General features: G+C 44.1%; 1 protein-coding gene across 2 annotated transcripts in view; it reads left to right on the top strand.

Moving 5' to 3' along the window:
• The first annotated feature begins 231 nt into the window (after window positions 1-231).
• Window positions 232-19082, top strand: part of LOC147117622 (uncharacterized) — a 46143-nt gene continuing 27292 nt past the window's right edge. The window contains exon 1 of one of the 2 annotated variants that reach the window (XM_085988756.1): window positions 232-1379. In XM_085988756.1, coding sequence (XP_085844882.1) covers window positions 990-1379 — 390 coding nt within the window. In that variant the 5' untranslated portion in view covers window positions 232-989. The remainder of the gene's footprint in view (window positions 1380-19082) is intronic. The other variant, XM_085988758.1, reaches the window with a different exon arrangement.

Genomic DNA, 19082 nt, shown 5'->3' with positions numbered 1-19082 from the left:
GGTAAAATATTGGTAATTAATCTCTGGGACTTGGATTGAATTCAAATTTTGCAATGCTGACAAAGTCAGACTGGCTTAAAGATGATGGAACACTTACGCAGTGGAGGGGATGATGAGGTTGGGGTGAGGCATATTGTTGGAACAGAATAGAGGGAACTTCGCTCTGCAGCTAGCTGTGCTATGCCTGCCACAGGAGCACTTGATGCAGACATAGGAAGCGTTCCATTTCCTCGGGACCATTATCCATTTATTTATGCATCAGTCAGAATATGTCATGCCCCAATTAGAATATATTCTTTCATTAACTTCGCTTATATCCTAACGCTTTCTGATGCTCGTGAAATCTTGCTTCCATAGTTCCAGTAGCCTACTTGCACAAAGGGAATCAGAGAATGAACGAGCGAATGAACCAACGGAGCCAAGAAGGCAAAAGGGAAATGAATAATCACTGCCATCCCCTCCCCGAGTGAGAGAAACAGCAGCATTGCTATCTCCGATCTGTCCAGGTATAAAATCCTATCTCGCGAGCCGTTTAGTTCAGCCCCCTTGTCCTCTCGTGCACGGTTTGTGACGGAACAATGGTCGCCGGGCTCGCGGTGTTGCTATGATTCTTCCAGCTCCAGCTGCGGGAGGCTCGGGGTTCTCGAGCGCGGCTGCATTGTGGCGTCGCCTGCGCGTTCCACAGCTGTGATGATCTGAATCGGGAGTTTCCCGGTGAACCGAACTGTCCCGTCAAACGGCCGCCGCGCCGCTCCTCTCCTGCCCGGCGTGGTGTGTCAGTCAGTTTGCTGTCGTGGCCGCTCCCCAACCGGCTTCCATCTGCCTGTAGCCAGGTGTGGATTGAAATTGTCTTTTTTAAGAGGGTTTGAAAGGCTTTCCGTCCTTTCGCCCTCCCTCCTCCTTCTCTTCCCTCTCCCTCCTCCTTCTTCCCCGAAGATCCCAGAGATCGCCCACAGGCACACACGCCCTCCCAACCCCATCCCCGCGCTATGAGTGAGCGGCAGCTGCTCCAGCAGCAAGACGAACACCGAGAGAAGGAGGAGAAAAGCACCAGCAGGGCCCCGGCTCCCACAGCCACTGCCGTCCCGAGCCCGGAGGGCGGCGCTCTCGGCGGAGATTCGCTGCCGGCTGACCAGAAAAGGCAGAACGAGGAAGAAGTAGAAGCTGGCGAGAAAGAGAGGTTGATCTCGGCGAAACCCGAGGAGAGGGAACGCTACAGCCAGGGGAAGGAAGAGAGTCGGGCTCCCGAGCACGAAGGATACCAGAATGGGGCGGTTTCCTGCGCCAATGACGCCGAGTCGGTGTACAGCAGCAACAGCAGCTTTCGCAACGGGGGCATCACTCCCACCTGCAGAATATGCTTCCAGGGGTCGGAGCAGGTAAGAACACGAGAGTGGAAAGTACGGAAATCACTCTGTGCAATTAAAAAAACACATTTAAAGCTGTTATGTCTTCTTATACAACTAAATAATGCGCGTCCGAGAGGATGTATCTATTTGCACTATTTCCTTTTTTATATCCTAAAATAAACTTGTGTAACTATTTCAAGGTTGGAGTTTAAATATTTTAGTGATTTTAACACCCTATATGACTGGATGCACATTTCCTCTATAGATGGGTGCCTGACTGGAGCTAACTTAACGGATAATACGTTTAGTTTCAGCACCCTGGTCAGCGCCGCATTTATATTTTCTGCAAGTTCAGAGATGCTGATTCATGTAACTGCCTCTTGAGTAAACAGAAGTGCTGGCAGATCGTTCACTTGATACCTACATTTCTCTTTACTTAATGAAAGGATGGAAGGTGGCACACTAACAAGTTAAGTCTTTGCATCAGAAAAAAATACTTATTTTGCGGACATTAATGTTATTTTCAAAATTCCACTCCCTCAAGAGAGCGATAATTAAAATATTACATTTGTACTAGGTTTATCTAGAAAAATATGCACATAATTCCAATAATGGATCATGACCATTGATAACCAATGGGAAAGCAGATCCTCAAGTCACATCATCCTCAGGATTGCTGACTGGTCTTTTACAATTACAATTCAAAATAATTATATACTTTCAGTTTTGTGTTCATTTTGTACTTATTAAAGTTCACAGAGCACTTGTAGCATTTTGTCAGTGAATTGGTGGATTTTTAGGACAATTCAATCCTTAAGAACGACTTAATAATTCACTTTGCACTTTGGGAGTTAGTGATTTACACTTTGAATAAATCCAATAATTCATTGCTATCAGTGTGACATCCTGTAATGATATATGCAAGGCTTGTTAATATTCCATGAAATAAAATTACATAATTGCTACAGAGAAACCACACCATACAGTTTCAGGTGAGGCACTGTGGGGAAAATTAGCACTTCATTTCAGTTCTTTTTTTTGTAGAGACTGTTTCTGTATGTTTCCAGACTGATGTTATCTCCGAGCTCATGCTTACCTAATAATCTGCTCAAGCTTTATTCTTTGTTTTATGCTACATAACAGGGAAGGTATGATGCAATAGCATTAAAAGAGAGACATTGTTTAGGCTAGGGCAACATTAGGAGCTGAATACTCCAGGTTACTAAATATTAAGGAGGGATAGAACAGGGAAGAAGAGAGGGGCAGGGTAGCAGTGTTAATCAAAAAATCCATCACAGCACTATGAGATGATGCAAAAGCCAAATCTATCTGGTTAGATGTGGTGTGGAGATGCCGGTGTTGGACTAGGGTGGACAAATGTAAGAAATCTCACAACACCAGGTTATAGTCCAACAGCTTTATTTGAAATCACAAGCTTTCGGAGTGCTGCTCCTTCGTCAGGTGAAGTGGAAAGATGCATAAAAACACAGCTTATATAGTCAGAGAATAAGCTGTGTTTTTATGCATCTCTCCACATCACCTGACGGAGCAGCGCTCAGAAAGCTTGTGATTTCAAATAAAGCTGTTGGACTATAACCTGGTGTTGTGTGATTTCTTACATCTGGTTAGAGTTAGCATCATAGAAGTTTATGGCACAGAAGGAGGCCATTTGGCCCATTGTGTCCGCGCCAGCCAAAAAGGAGCCATCCAGCCTAATTCCACTTTCCAGCTATTGGTCCGTAGCTTTGAAGGTTACAGCACTTCAGGTGCATATCCAAGTACATTTTAAATGTGATGAGGGTTTCTGTCTTTACACCCTTTTAGGCAGTGAGTACCAGACCCCCACCACCTTCTGGGTGAAAAATGTTCTCCTCAACTCCCCTCTAATCCTTTTGTCAATTACTTTAAATGTATGCCCCCTGGTTATTGACCTCTCTGCCAAGGGAAATTGGTCCTTCCTATCCATTCTATCTAGGCTCCTCATAATTTTATACATCTCCAATTAAATCTCTCCTCAGCCTCCTCCGTTTCAAATATTTGGGGGTCCTGGTGCACGAAACTCAAAAGGTTAGTATGCAGGTGCAGCAAGTGATTAAGAAGGCCAATGGAATGTTGGCTTTCATTGCTAGGGGGATAGAATATAAAAATAGGGAGGTATTGCTTCAGTTGTACAAGGTATTGATGAGACCGCACCTGGAATACTGCATACAGTTTTGTTGTCCATACTTAAGAAAAGACATACTTGCTCTCGAGTCAGTACAAAGAAGGTTCACTCGGTTAATCCCGGGGATGAGGGGATGGACATATGAGGAGAGGTTGAGTAGATTGGGACTCTACTCATTGGAGTTCAGAAGAATGAGAGGCGATCTTATTGAAACATATAAGATTGTGAAGGGGATGCGGGGAGGATGTTCCCGATGATGGGTGAAACTAGATCTAGGGGGCATAGTCTTAGAATAAGGGGCTGCTCTTTCAAAACTGAGATGAGGAGGAACTACTTCACTCAGAGGGTGGTAGGTCCATGGAATATGCTGCCCCAAAAAGCTGTAGAAGCTACATCATTACATAAATTTAAAACAGAAATAGACAGTTTCCTAGAAGTAAAGGGAATTAAGGGTTACGGGGAGCGGGCAGGAATTTGGACATGAGTCTAGGTTCGGATCGGACATGGCCCTGTGGGTAGCGGAGCGGGCCCAGGGGCCGTGTAGCCTGATCCTGCTCCTATTTCGTGTGTCTAATTATTATAGATTCAGGAGATGGTTCTGTGATAGTAGATTGGCAGTTAGGATCAGATCAGCCATGATCTTATTAAATGGCGGAGCAGGCTCGAGGGGCCGATTGGCCTACTCCTGCTCCTATTTCTTATGTTCTTAACCCCAACCTATCAAATCTTTCCTCATAGCTAAAATTTTCCAGTCCTGGCAACATCCTCGTAAATCTCCTCTGTACCCTCTCTAGTGCAGTCACATCTTTCCTGTACTGTGGTGACCAGAACTGCACTCAGTACTCTATCTGTGGCCTAACTAGTGTTTTATATAGTTCAAGCATAACCTCCCTGTTCTTATATTCAATGCCTTGGCTGATAAAGGAAAGTATCCCGTATGCCTACTTAACCAACTTATCTACCTGTCGTTCTACCTTCAGGGATCTGTGAACATGTACTCCAAGGTCCCTCTGTTCCTCTATACTTCTCAGTATCCTACCATTTATTCTGTATTCCCTTGCCTTGTTAGCCCTCCCCAAATGCATTACCTCACACTTTTCTCTAGATGGAATTCCATTTTCCACTTTTCTGCCCACCTGACCAGTCCATTGATATCTTCCTGCAGTTTACAACTTTCTTCCTCACTATCAAAGAAGAGCAGCAGAGTTATCCCTGGTCTCTGGTCAATATTTATCCCTCAATCAACATCACTAAAAAAATATATTATGTTTATCCCTCAATCAACATCACTTTTTAAAAAAAAAAAAAAAAAAAAAAAATGTGTGCAAATTGGCTGCTGTGTTTCCTACATTACAGCAGTGACTACAGTACTTAATTGGCTGTAAAGTGCTCTGGGACGTCCTTAGCTCATGAAAGGTGCTCTATAAATCCAAGTCTTTTTTTCTTTCAACCAATTTTTGTATCCTCTGCAAACTTCTTAATTATGCTGCCCACATTGAAGTCTAAATCATTGCTATATATCAAAAAAAGCAAGGAGCCTCATACTGAGCCCTGCAGAACCCCATTGGAAGCAGCTTTCCAGTCACAAAAACTGTTGACCCTTTGCTTCCTGCCACTGAGCCAATTTTGTTGTTGTGGGCTTTTGAGTGCAGACTTGCTCAAATCTGACACCTGATCCAGCGCAGCGCCCTCTACAAGGGGTCTGTGAGCAGAACAACAAGGCTATAATAATGAGTACGATGATAAAGGGTTTTGACCTGAAACGTTGACTCTAATTTCTCTCCACGGATGTTGCCTGGCCTGCTGAGTTTTTCCAGCATTTTCTGTTGTTATTTCTATAATAATGAGTGACTAACTAACCGGAGATAGGATGAGGTAAGAGTTATAAAAGTGACAATAAGGGGAAGGGTTTCTATAATGTTTCTCCTTTTTAGATCAGCATGTTTTAATCCAACAAGGAAAGTGGCAATTCTGGATTTAAGAAATAAAGTGGAGTAAGTAGGCAGTGTTATGGGTAGCGGGCTACCTAGGAGACTGTGATCGTAATATAATTTTTCAATATAAAAATTGAGAGGGAACAGTCAAACATAAAAGTACTGTACTGGGAAATAAACACAATTTCACTGAAATGAAAAAGGAACCAGCCCAAATAAACTGGAATGAAAAAGGAACCAGCCCAAATAAACTGGAATGAAAAAGGAACCAGCCCAAATAAACTGGAATGAAAAATTGTGCACCAACAATAGGAAATGTTCACACAGGAGATAATTCGGGTACAGACCAGACTTATTTCCACAAGAAGTAAAAACGGAGCTGCAAAATCTGGAATTCCTTGGATGAGTCGAAAATTTAAAATTAAAATGAAACTTTAAAAAGAGGCATAAGACAAATATAGGGTAAATAATACTAAAGAAAATTGAGCCCAAAAGAAAATGTAGAGGAAGTAAAAAAAAAAAAGAAAGATTGAGGGCATATGAAAAAAACACTAGCACATAACATAAAGAGGAATAGTAAAGGATTTTATAAATAACAATAAGAAGTAAAATAATAGTTAAAGGGTAGGGCCAATTAAGTAGTGGTGTCCGACAGGGGTCAATGTTGTGACCATTGCTTTTCTCACTATATATTTAAATGATCTGGACTTGGACATAGGGGATGCAATATCAAAATTTGCAAATGACACAAATTAGGGGGGGGCATGGTTAACTGTGAAGGGAAATGTAAGTGACTTCAGGAGGACATAGACATTAGTGGATTGGCTAGATAGTTGTAAGATTAAATTTAATGCAGTGAAATGTAAGGTCGTATATTTGGGAGGAAGAATGAGAGGACATATACATTTAAATGGTAAAACTTATGAGATTTATAAATAGGCTCATGAGAGTATAAAAGCTAAGAAGTAATGCTGAACCAATACAAAACTTTGATGAGATTGCATTTAGTGTTCAGTTTGGAGCCCTTCACTTTAAGAAGAATGCCAACATAGAATCATAGAATGGTTACAGCACGGAAGAAGGCCACTCGGCCTGTCGAGCCCATGGCATGCAAGAGCACCTCGGCTAGTCCCACTTCCCCCGCCCTTTCCCCGTAGCCCTGCAAAAAATTTTCTTTCATGTACTTATCCAAATCCCTTTTGAAAGCTATGATTGAGTCTGCCTCCACCACCCTTTCAGGCAGCGCATTTCAGATCCGAACCACTCGCTGCGTAATAAAGGTTTTACTTATGTCGACTTTGGTTCTTTTGCCAATCACTAAAAATCTGTGTCCTCTGGTTCTCGACGACTCTGCCAATTGGAACAGTTTCTCTCTATCTACTCTGTCCAGACCCCTCATGATTTTGAACACCTCTATCAAATCTCCTCTCAATCTTCTCTGCTCTAAGGAGAACAACCCCAGCTTCTCCAGTCTATCTAAGTAACTGAAGTCCCTCATCCCTGGAATCATTCTTGTAAATCTTTTCTGCACTCTCCCTAAGGTCGTTACATCCTTCCTAAAGTGCGGTGCCCAGAATCGGACACAATACTCCAGCTGAGGCCGAACCAGTGTTTTATACAGGTTCATCATAATTACCACACTTTTGTACTCTATGCCTCTATTCATGAAGCCCAGGATCCTGTAAGCTTTTTTAACTGCTTTCTCAGCCTGCCCTGCCACCTTCAATTATTTGTGCACATACCCCTTGGTCTCTGTGTTCATGCACCCCCTTTAGGATTGTACCCTTTAGTTTATATTTCCTCTCCTCATTCTTTCGACTAAAATGTATCACTTTGCATTTTTCTACGTTAAATTTCATCTGCCATGTGTCTGCCCATTCCGCCAGCCTGTCTTTGTCCTCCTTGAAGTCTATCACTGTTCACTATACTTCCAAGTTTTGTGTCATCTGCAAATTTTGAAATTGTGCCCTGTACACCCACATCCAAATCATTAATATATCAAGAAAAGCAGTGGTCCTAGAACCGACCCCTTCCTCCAGTCCAAAAAACAACCGTTCACCACTACTCTGTTTTCTGTCACTTAGCCAATTTTGTATCCACGCAGCCACTTAACATCATTAAGAGAGTACAAAATATGGTACCAGGGATGAAAGGCTTTTTAGTTATGAGGAAAGACGAGAGAAATAGAGAACTTTTATTTGAACCCAAAGTGGATTTCAGGCAGGCAGAGGGGGTGGGACGAGTGTGAAATACACTTGCTGGCCTAAGTGTCAGAAACAGGTGGGAAGCGGGCGCAGAGCGGCTGCTGGCAGGGAGAGATCGGGCCGCTCTTGGCCCTGCCTTGCAGGTAAGTCATGAGAACGGACTGCAGGAATGATGTGACGTTCTGGAAGTGTACTTGGTATTTCTTGGTGTATGCCCATCAACCTTCTTTAGTAGTCTGGGCTAGGGTTGTGAAGGGGTGGAAAGTTTCTGGTAAATTTCCGGTAAGTTTAGCTTGGGAATTTTGCCCAAAAAAGCACATGCTAGCTTTTTTTTTGTATTTCTTTCATTTTTTTTCACAGGTCCTCTCTCTTAAAATTACTAACCGAGATGGAATCTTAATTATTAAGGAATTTCTTAATCAATATATGTTTATCTTCTTACTTGGCTTGTTTTAATAATTACTTCAAGTTTTGTGTGTGACTGTGAACAATTAGCTCCCTCTATTGGTGATGTAGTGTCGTGCGTGCACAGGTCATGCTTCCATCACATGGAGCATCAGGAAATATTTACTCACCCTGTTGCAATCGTGCTGATCGATCGCAGTTCGACACAGAGACGAATGCCCTTTATTTCTCTGCATAGAACAATGCCATGTTTACCATCGGATGTGTGGAAGCATTTTACCCCAGGCATTAAAGATGGAAAGACTGTGTACATGTGCAAACACTGTACAAAGCCATATTTTAAAGAATGCCACAAAGATGTGATTTCTACCCTCTCACGCCACCTCAATCTGGACATGGGAAAAGTTCTGGGAAGCCTGGCAAAATTCTCTACCAAGCAAGGTCTTTGGAATGGGGACGGGATATGGGAATCATGCAAGCATATCCGTGCACATACCTGGTGGAAGGGACTTTGTGCATCTGAGGCCCTGTCGCCCATTGCATCGGTGATGCTCCAATCCCACCTTCATCAGTGGCCTCTGAATGAAACTGGTCACTTTTTGGGAATACGCATACAAAGGTGCACAACAGGCTGACTAACGAGAGTGGAGAAACTGGTGGCTATCCGGGCGAACCTACAACTTATTGAGCCAGATACAGAAGTGTCCACCACACAGCTAGACAGTGACACAGAGGAGGAAATAGACACATCAGAGTCAGAGAATCAGGAGGAGCAATGATGAGTAGAAGACTCAAAGGGACAAAATAAGGACAAATTACAGGCTAAATAAGCTGACTCTCTTATTTTATTTTAGATGGGTCTTTTTGTGGGGGTTGAATAAAGTTCAAAATTATAACCTAAATAAAGTTTTGAAAAATTGTTTTTATTTGTATGGAACAGTATGTCTATTTTGATGACAAAGATAATATAAGGGTCAGAGACAAAAACCATCAGTGTGCAAAAAAAAACTTCAAAATTCCCATGGAAAGTTTCCTCTTTTAAAAATTCCCGGAATTTTGCAACCCTAGTCTGGGCCCTTTGAAGTCAACGTCTAAACTCCTGTGCCATCCCATCCCCCACCCTAGCTCCTGCATGCTCGTGCTTGGTGATCCACTACGTCAAGACCCCTCCTCTAGCCTACCTTATAAAGAACACGTGATGCCAGTCTCTGAGCTGGTGCTTGCTAGGGCCAGATTGAGTGATGATGCATCTTGATGAAAGCTGCCCTCCTCCTCCAAGTGCCACAGGGGCCTCAATGTTTTCTGCACATGAAATGAAAAAGAGAGCAACGGGATAGCTTAGTGCCAAGAGTAAACAGGGAGAGATGACTGGCTGCCTTCAGGATGTCTCCTCCAGTGTTTCCACTCATCGCAGCCATGAATCACCTCCTGCCCATTATGTTGAGGACCTGCTCCCTCCAGTGGGCAAAGGATATGCAGGCAACTTCGAGCTCCTCTGGTCACTGCTTGTTGTCTCGTGTTGTGTGCTACCTTCCGCAAGACAGACTGGAGTGTGTTAGTAGTTGGTAGCCTTGTGAGCTGTTTTGAGAATGTGGCTTTTCGGGGTAGATGTTATGTGCAAGATATGAGGTGTGGGAAAGTGAGGGTTCCAATAGTGCTAACAGTAGGAGGTGGCGAGTGTGCCAGTAGGAGGAGAAGGAGGTGGAATGAAGTGTGGTGCAGTGATTGTAGGATAGTGAAGGGACATGGAACAGGGGTGTGCTATGAGTAGGGGGGCTGCAGCTGGTGCAGGTGTGAGGAGAGAGTAATTGAGCTGAGAGCTAGAATTCTTACCTTGACGTCTCTGCTGAGGTCATTGATATACCTATCAATTCATCCAATGAAAAGCGACGAGTTAAGAAAGTAACTATAGGTTTTTATTGGCTAAATAACAGAGCCCACCCTCGTGGGTGATCGGATCCAACAAGGAGGAATACCAGCCAGTCGACCACCTTTATACCTGGGCAGGTAGGTGGAGCCATGGGCGGAGTCAGCAGTGGTCAGCCCAGGTCTAACAGCGTGATAAGAGGCGACCTCGTATAGTGATACAACAGTGTGAACAGTGATAACCATAGAGTAACGATATAACGGTGATAACTATAGTGTAACGATAGTGAACGACAAAAGTGGTTTACCACAGTCATTAAAAACATTTTGGCACTGCAGCCAGGTTCTGGGAGCTATGTTCCTCACCTCTTCAGCCACTTCTCCCCACTATTTTCGGAGGTGTTTTCTGGAGGGGTTTCTGCCCCCCCAGAAGAATCCTCCTGTCAAATGCCTGCAGTAGGGCCTCTGCAGCTGCATCGGACAATCTGGGTGCCTTGTCTGCAGCCACAGTGCAACTCTCCTTTTTAAGAAGTGCAGACTGCCTTGCAGTGGCGTCAATGATACCAATTTGCTGCCCCCCCCCCCCCCCCCCAAAAAAAAAACCAGGCGGGCAGCCATTAAGCAGGCTTGTGAGTAGCAGGTAGTGTGGGCTGCATGCCTGTCTAATGTTAATAACTTTCCAGCACGAATTTCATGTGGTCCCTGCAACCATATGAACAGGTGAGTTCAGCACCCTGCTCCCTGCGCGCCCGTTTTCAGGCACGATCAAGTTTCTAGGCTTATAACTTCTGTTACTTTCATTTACAGCTGGCATTATGGCGACTTGAATTTTTTTGTGGTTCTGTTACATTATTATGACACAAGATCATGATTATAATGGGGTTCAGTTGATAGAAATAAACAGTTTTGCTGAAAAATAATACACTTTTACAGAAGTATAACATTCTGTATAACACTTTTTTTCAACATAAATATATCTTGTCAAGTGACATAAAGCTGCACAGCTAAAATTGCCAGCTGTAATAACAGTGGTGAGTGTCGGTAAGAAAAAAATACAATATGCAGTAGGAAGTCAAACAACAAATCAGATATCAACATGTATTATAAAGGAATAGAGATGGCTAGTAATGTATTCAAGTCTGTAAGGGTTCAGATGACACTTATAAACACTTGTTTCCCATTATTTGTAACACACTTTCAAGCTTTTTGTTATTCTCTGTGTAATGCATACAAAACTAAACTTGGCATCACACACTAAAATAAACCTGTTTTAACCATTAATATCCTTTTTTCAAAATTGAACAGTTAAATTGAAAAAATTCTGAATTTTTCTTATGAAAAAAAATTAGCCTGGAATTGATATTTAGTGAAGAAACTGATCTGACTTTTATACAGAAACATCGCTACACGTGGGTTTCCTCGCTTTTTTTGATTGCTTTCACTATACACCTGCAGAAACCCTCCACCGCTAATTTATAAAGCTCTGTCCCTATTGCTAAAGAGCAGCTCACATGAGTTTCCTTTTTACATCACTAATGTACGGGCATAGATTTACACCCAGATATGACAGGCATAGCAGGATCTCACCATCTGATAATTGTGTAACTAAGGGGTTTCAGCACTGAAGAGTCCCCAAACTCTTTTGCTGGATTTCTGCACTTTGCAAGTTTCCTTGTGAGTGGGACTTGCACTATACAATAACATAGTGCTGTGAGTCACACTGCATCTGAGATTTTTCAGACCCCTGACACCCCACTCATGCATGGAATCCATCAGCCATCTGGAAGAAGACCTCAAGCCATAGTCATCGTCCCACAGAGCATTATCAGTACGTATAAAGGTCACAAATGGTCCTGATTTTTTACGGCTCTGGAGCCTTCATGGAGCATCTCTGATATATCAACCAAGAAGGTGTAAGGATCTGAATTTGCCAGGTAACAGATGGCCTTTTCTGGAGGGCACCTGACTTCTTCAGCTATGGCATGTCCCACATGGAGCAGAGAGACCAGGCCATACACTTCTACAGGCTTGCTGGCTTCACTAGGGTTCAGGGGCTATCGACCACACACACATGGCTCTGAAGGCGCCAACTCAGAACTCACTGACACATATAAACAGCAAAGAATTCTTCTCGCTGAACATACAGATCGTCTGTGATGCCCAGCAATGGATACTGCACGTCTTGAGCATCCTTGATTATAATCGTTCAACCTTTGGTGGCCGTGCCTTCTGTTGCCTAGGCCCTAAGCTCTGGAATTCCCTGCCTCAACCTCTCTGCCTCACTACCTCTCTTCCCTCCTTTATGCTCCTTAAAACCTACCTCTTTGATCAAGCAGTTGGTCACCTGCCCTAATTAATCCATATGTGGATCGGTGTCAAATTTTTTGTCTTAAAATACTCCTGTGCAGTGCCTGGGGACGTTTTACTACATTAAAGGAGCTATATAAATACAAGTTGTTGTCAATGCACAGCATGCGGGAAACTGCCATGGTGCTTTTATCCTGCACCATTCAGCCATCACACAGCTATTCAGGGAGGAGGGACAAATCAGCGGATGGCTCTAGGGGACAAGGCCTGCCCCTTGATACCTTGGCTAATGACACCAATCTGTGTGATCCGTAATGGAACATTAGAGGGGATTTGAGGAAAAACTTTTTCACTCCGAGGGTGGTTGGAACCTGGAACTTACTGCCTGAAAGGGTAGTAGAGGCAGGAATCCTCACAACATTCAAGAAGCATTTAGATGAACACTTGAAATGCCATAGCATACAAGACTACGGGCCAAGTGCTGGAAAATGGGATTAGAATAGACAGGGCTTGATGGCTGGCATGGACACGATGGGCCGAAGGGTCTCTTTCTGTGCTGTATAACTCTCTGACTCTATGGGCAGGATTTTCATTGGGCCGTGGAGCCGGGATTGGAGGCATGTGGGGGGGGTTAAAATCCCGAAATCGGGGGGGCACGAACCCATCCTGCACCCAACCCGCCTTCATGCCAGTTTCAAAGGAGGCAGGTACCCGACACGCACTGGGAAGGGGATTAGTGCCAATTAACTGCCTGTTAACAAGTAGTTAACAGGCAGTTTTTAGCCTAATCCCTATTTTTAATGTTGAAGTGTGGGATTCCCGACGGCTCCAAACCACGCCAAGTTAGAGGAGGCGGCCTTCGGGATGAAGGGCTTGGAGGGATCGAGATGTCCGGTGTTCAGGTGAGTGATGGGTGCATGAGTGCAAAGGTAAGTGTGTTTGGTGTGTGTAAAGTGTTTAAAGAAGTTTTACTTACCTTTACAGCCTTCCTTCCTTCAGGTCTCGGGAGTCCCTCATCTCACCGGCACAGAAAGCAGAATGGCTGCGAGCTGTCAAAAATTGTAGCATTCAGCTTTCTGTTCCGGGGAGATCTCTAAATCAGCCTGAGAGGAAGGAATTAACCTGGAGTACAGATTGTCAGTGTTTGACAGCTTCAAACAGCTGTGAAACGCTGATATTTCACCTGTCAAAAGATCTTGACAGATGAAATATCAATCTGTGACGTCCCCTGTTGCCAGGTGGCCCTTAACTGGCCTGCTGAGCCCGCTGGGCGGGCTCAACAAGGTCAATCAAGTCAAGATCGCGTGGGTTGGCTAGAACTCGATGGAGGCGGGACTACAACCCCGAAAGTTGTAGTCCCGCCTCCTACCCGATGACTCAATGAAAATCCAGCCCTATGACTCTATAATCAAGCCCATGCAGTGACCAGGCAGGTGGTAGAGAGGACTATAAGGGTTCTGAAAGGCCAATTCCTACTCCCTGGATGTCCTGCAGTATGCAACAGAAAAGGTGGCAGGAATAATTGTGGTCTGCTGCGCACTTCACAATTTTGCCTTACGGGATTATCCAAAATAATTAAAGCCAGAAACAGTCTGACACTTATCTTCAACTTCCAATTCTGGCTCTGAAGAGTGGAGTATGTGCAGTGCTTTAGCAATGCTCCCCTGAGTTTCCTCAGGCCCCCAATTGATTATGCTGAACTTGCAAATGTTTTATGCTGGTTTTACATTCCTGTGTGGGCAAATGGTATCCGCAGGAAACGTGAGTAAATTCTCATTAACGTTATTGGTGTAGGAGGCAGTGTAAATATCAGCTTGATCTCGGCGTAAATAGGATTGGGGAAATCCCGGGCCATTGTGTGCATAATTTGTTCTCTTCTTGGGCAGTTCCTCGGAACTGAGGATGACTTGCTTCCACATTAAAAATGAGTTCTCAGGTGACTGATGAGTCCAATGCGAGACCTACAGTCTCTGTCACAGGTGGGGCAGATGGTGGTTGAAGGGGTGGGTGGGTGGGGTGCTTGGGTTGACATGCGCTCCTTGCGTTGCATGCGCTTGGCTTCCACTTGCTCCCAGCGAAGAGACTTGAGGTATTCGGCGCCTTCCCAGATGCTTCTCCTCCACTTTGTGTAGTCTTGGGCCAGGGATTCCCAGGTGTCGGTGGGGATGTTGCACTTTTTGAAGGAGGCTTTGAGGGTGTCCTTTTAAGTGTCTCCTCTGCCCACCTGGGGCTCTCTTGCCGTGTCGGAGCTCGGAGTAAAGCGCTTGTTTTGTGAGTCTCGTATCGGGCATGCGGACGATGTGACCTGTCCATCGGAGCTGATCGAGCGTGGTCAAAGCTTCGATGCTGGGGATGTTGGCCTGAGCATGAACACTGATGTTGGTGCGCCTATCCTGCCAATGGATTTGCAGGATCTTGCGGAGGCAGCGCTGGTGGCACCTCTCCAGTGCTTTGAGGTGCCTGCTGTACATGGTCCATGTCTCTGAGGCATACAGGAGGCCGGGTATTACTACTGCTCTGTAGACCATGAGCTTGGTGCCGGGTTTGAGGTCCTGGTCTTCCAACACACTCTTCCTCAGATGACTGAAGGCTGCACTGGCAGTGTTGGACTTCGTCATCGACGTCTGCCCTTGTTGACAGTAGGCTCCCGAGGTATGGAAAGTGGCCCACATTGTCCAAGGCCTTGTTGTGGATTTTGATAATTGGGGAGCAGTGCTGTGTGGAGGGTGCAGGTTGGTAGAGGACTTTTGTCTTACGGATGTTTAGTGTAAGGCCCATGCCCTCGTACGCTTCGGTGAAGGTGTTAAAGATGGTTTGGAGTTCGACCTCAGACTGTGCGCAGACGCAAGCATCATCTGCATACTGTAATTCGATGACAGAGGATGGGCTGACCTTGGATCTGGACTGGAGGCGACGGAGGTTGAACAGTTTTCCGTTTGTTCTGTAAATTAGCTCCACTCCAGCGGGGAGCTTATTGAGAGGAGCTGTATTCCTACATTTTAGTTCCAAACATCCCTATTTCAGCTTTAGCAGTGTCAACCACAGTGGAAAGCTAGCAGCAATATGCCTTAATCTTACTTTCAGAGAAAGATCCCTTACTGCACTAATTTTTTTCCATTTCTCACACCAGTCATACTGATGATCTGAGTGAAATTGCTAAATTACGTTGGATTATAGGTAGATTTGTGCAGTTTTATTCCAAACTCTGTTGAAGCTACCAATCCTATTTCACGTTGGACCCTAATAATTAAGGAGACATTTTTGTGGATCTCCAGAGAGATTCTTAAAATGGGATAAGACATCATAAATAAAAATGACACATGTTGGTAATACATAGCTTAACAAAGTTCAGCCATTAAAATCCCATTGAAAAATTTAAATATTACAAGCTACTATGCTTAGTAATTATTTTTTTCCCGTCTAAATTTGTTTATATATTTGTGTTTTGGGAGGGGTTTCTGAACCTGACTATAATGGAACTCAATTTGTATCAACAGGTACAGCCAAGATCTGAATAACATAGGCTTAGAAGTTCTTTTGTGTGTTAAAAGTGTGTGTTATATTGTTTGAATGCTAACCGCATAATTCAGGAAAAAACAATTTAGCTGAATGGTGTAAGTACCATTTACATAATTTTTCCAGAGTTTTTGCACCTCTTCCTACAAAGTTACATTGGACGAACAGAAGAACCCTACAGAAATTTGCCCTATGCATATTCTTTGCAGCTTGCAGAAACAGCTAGCAGTAACCAACTTTAACCCTTGTGTGCTGTGGCCAGCAAGAAAGAATCCATCATCATACACATAAATGCTTCATTTGTTACACTGTACAGGGTTTACCAGTGGGGGTTCCTGTGCAGTATTGTATTCGTGGCAGCTTTGTTCCTCTTATGCACTTTGCCAATTCTCTCAGTATTCTAACATATTTTGGTGGAATTGAAAGTCACCACAATTGATTTTCAACATAAGTGACAAAAACATGTAAAACATGCTTTATATGCAACAACTGAAATCTCTGACCTTTAAAGGTTGTATTGTGCATGTGCTACCTATAAAGCATAAAGGAATTTCCCAAGTATTTCAGGTAGAATTCCATCAAGTCAGTCCATTCAATCATTCCCTTCCTTTCTCATTTATAAAATGTTATAACTATGAATCCTTTCAAATGTCAGGAACTTTCTTTTTTGAAATCCCTTAAAGTTTCCAGGTCAATAGTTCCATTGGCAATTTGTTCTTAATGTTGATCACCCTTTTCCTGAAGAAATTTGTTCTGAATTGCCTATTTAATTTACTTTTCCTTTAACCTTAAACTTAAATTTATGCCCATAGGTTTGGAATTCTGAATACACCTGAAAAACCCATCTGTTTCCAAATCTTATAAAATCTCCTCTTAGTCATCTGAAGAGAGAAAAGTCCCAGAGTCATCTGAAGAGAGAAAAGTCCCAGGGTGCACAATCGCTCTTCATAGTTCAGGCATTGATGTTGTAGCCCTCCATTCAGTAGGGGGAACGGAAGCATAGTGGTTATGTTACTGGACTAGTAACCCAGAGGGTTGGATTAATGATCTGGAGACAGGAGTTCCAAATCCCACTTCGGCAGCTGAGGAATTTAAATGCAAATAATTAAATAACACTGGAATAAAAAGCTTGAAACATTTCCTTCTGAAGTATCATGTCCAATTTTGGACCCACAATTATTGTTATTGGAGAAAGTTTTTTTTCTTATTCATTCACGGGATGTGGGTAGCAAAATGCATATGTTCTTTATCAATAAGTTAATCATTTTGTTATAAATTGCTAAGCACATTATCAGGCAAGAACGGATGGGTTGGGGTCGGGTGCATCCTTAAAATTGGAGAAAAATGAAGCTCAACCGCAACCCGGCCCCAACACATCGACTTCCAGGTTTAATTGAGGCGAGTTTGGATGCCACCGAGAAACCTATTCGCCGAAGTCAGACATTTAATTCTTTCAGGTGGGTGGGTAGTTATTGGTGCAATAAATGTCCTTCGGAGACGCTAATGAGGTCTTTGGAAAATGATTTTAACTTCCAAAGGAAACTTATCAGCATAACATTTTGTCAAACACCCATGTGCATACTCTTGATGAATTAGAATTTCTTGAACTTGCACTTCCTATCGCTTCTACATGGTGCATCACATTCGACTTCAGCAGAGGTAGAGGCAGGCTACTCGGATCCCTGAAATGAAAACAGAAAATGCTGGAAATACTCAGCAGGTCAGGCTGCATCTGTGGAGAGAGAAACAGAGTTAACGTTTCAGGTCGATGACCTTTTGTCAGAACCAAGGTCATTGACCTGAAATGTTAACCCTGTTTTTCTCTCTACAGATGCTGCCTGACCAGGTCAGTATTTCCAGCATTTTCTGTTTTTATTTCATATTTCCAGCATCTGCAGTATTTTGCTTTAACTCTGATTCCTGCCCCGAGATGCTTTTTGACCTATGCCCCTTGGGTTTTGGAGCCCCTGAGGGCTCCGTCAAAGGCTGCTCCACCTGCACCTGTGCAGAGGCAGACTCGGCCATCGGAAGACGAGGCAGCATGTCGGGTACGGGTGAGAAGTGAGAGCACTTTGAGCGGAGTTCCCACTTCCATGTCCCCTTTTGCCATCTCCCCCTCTCCTGGGCCAATGCTACATCACTCCTACCACTCTGCTGCAGACAAGTGACTCATTGTAAGGCCAAGGATACAGTATCTATCATCCTGTTTAATGCGGCATACAAGTTGGCACCCAAAGTCTGCATGGCCTCATTTGAGAGCCGTGCTTGAAGCTCCATGGAGGCGGACATCGCTCCTTGGCAGACATTCACGCAGTTTCCTGCGCCACCAATCCACTAACAATCGAGTTGGACTCCCCCCCCCCCCCCCCCCCATCCTTTCCGCTATTGTGGAACATGTGCGTGGCACGTCTTTCAGTACCTGGCGAAGTTGTTGATGCACATCTAGCATTCTCTTTCTCAATGTTAGCTGTGGAAGTTCAGAATCTGTGTCCAGCTGAACAGAGCATAGAAAGGATTGAGGCCCCCCCCCCCCCCTGACGTGGACTCTCAACAGCTGTCTCTGCCACCAGTGTCTGCTCATGCTCACTTGTGAGGTGCGAATCACCAGGTGGAAACCCAATTAACTGTCTAATTGGACACCCCAAAGTGCGAATATTTGCACTGGTGCATGGCTGTACATCCTGTGACGGTGCATCCTCAGTAGGAATGAGGTCCTCCTGAGGAATCGTCCTTATGGATGTCCTGAGACACTTGCTGTACGTGTGAAGGCCCTAGAAGACAAAAGAAAAGAATATGACTTAGGTGTGGCAAACATGACAACCGTCATACTCAAGTCTTCTCATAGTTCAGTCATTGATGAAATAAAGTCAGCATATGTGTGTCAGATATATTTGTAATTCTGTCACCAGCTATCTGCGAGCTCCATGTCTCTCCATCTCCGACTCAGAGGGATGCAGATGTGCCACCTATCTGTAGGGCCTCCTCCTCTGCATCTGTTGGAATCATAGAAGTTTACGGCACAGAAGGAGGCCATTCGGCCCATTGTGTCTGTGTCGGATGAAAAAAAGCCTAATCCTACTTTCCAGCTCTTGGTCCGTCGTCTTGTAGGTTACGGCACTTCAAGTGCATATTCACGTGATGAGGGTTTCTGCCTCTACCACCCTTTCAGGCAGTGAGTTCCAGACCCCCACCACCCTCTGAGTGAAAAAAATTCTTCTCAACTCCCCTCTAATCCTTCTACCAATTACTTTAAATCTATGTCCCATGGTTATCAACCTCTCTGCTAAGGGAAATGGTTCCTTCCTAACTCTATCTAGATCCCTCATAATTTTATACA

This window comes from Somniosus microcephalus, chromosome 5 (genome assembly GCF_052327205.1).
Source record: "Somniosus microcephalus isolate GS21.2 chromosome 5, FLI_Smic_1.0, whole genome shotgun sequence".
Lineage (NCBI taxonomy): Eukaryota > Metazoa > Chordata > Chondrichthyes > Squaliformes > Somniosidae > Somniosus > Somniosus microcephalus.
This window is presented reverse-complemented; position numbering and strand designations above follow the sequence as displayed.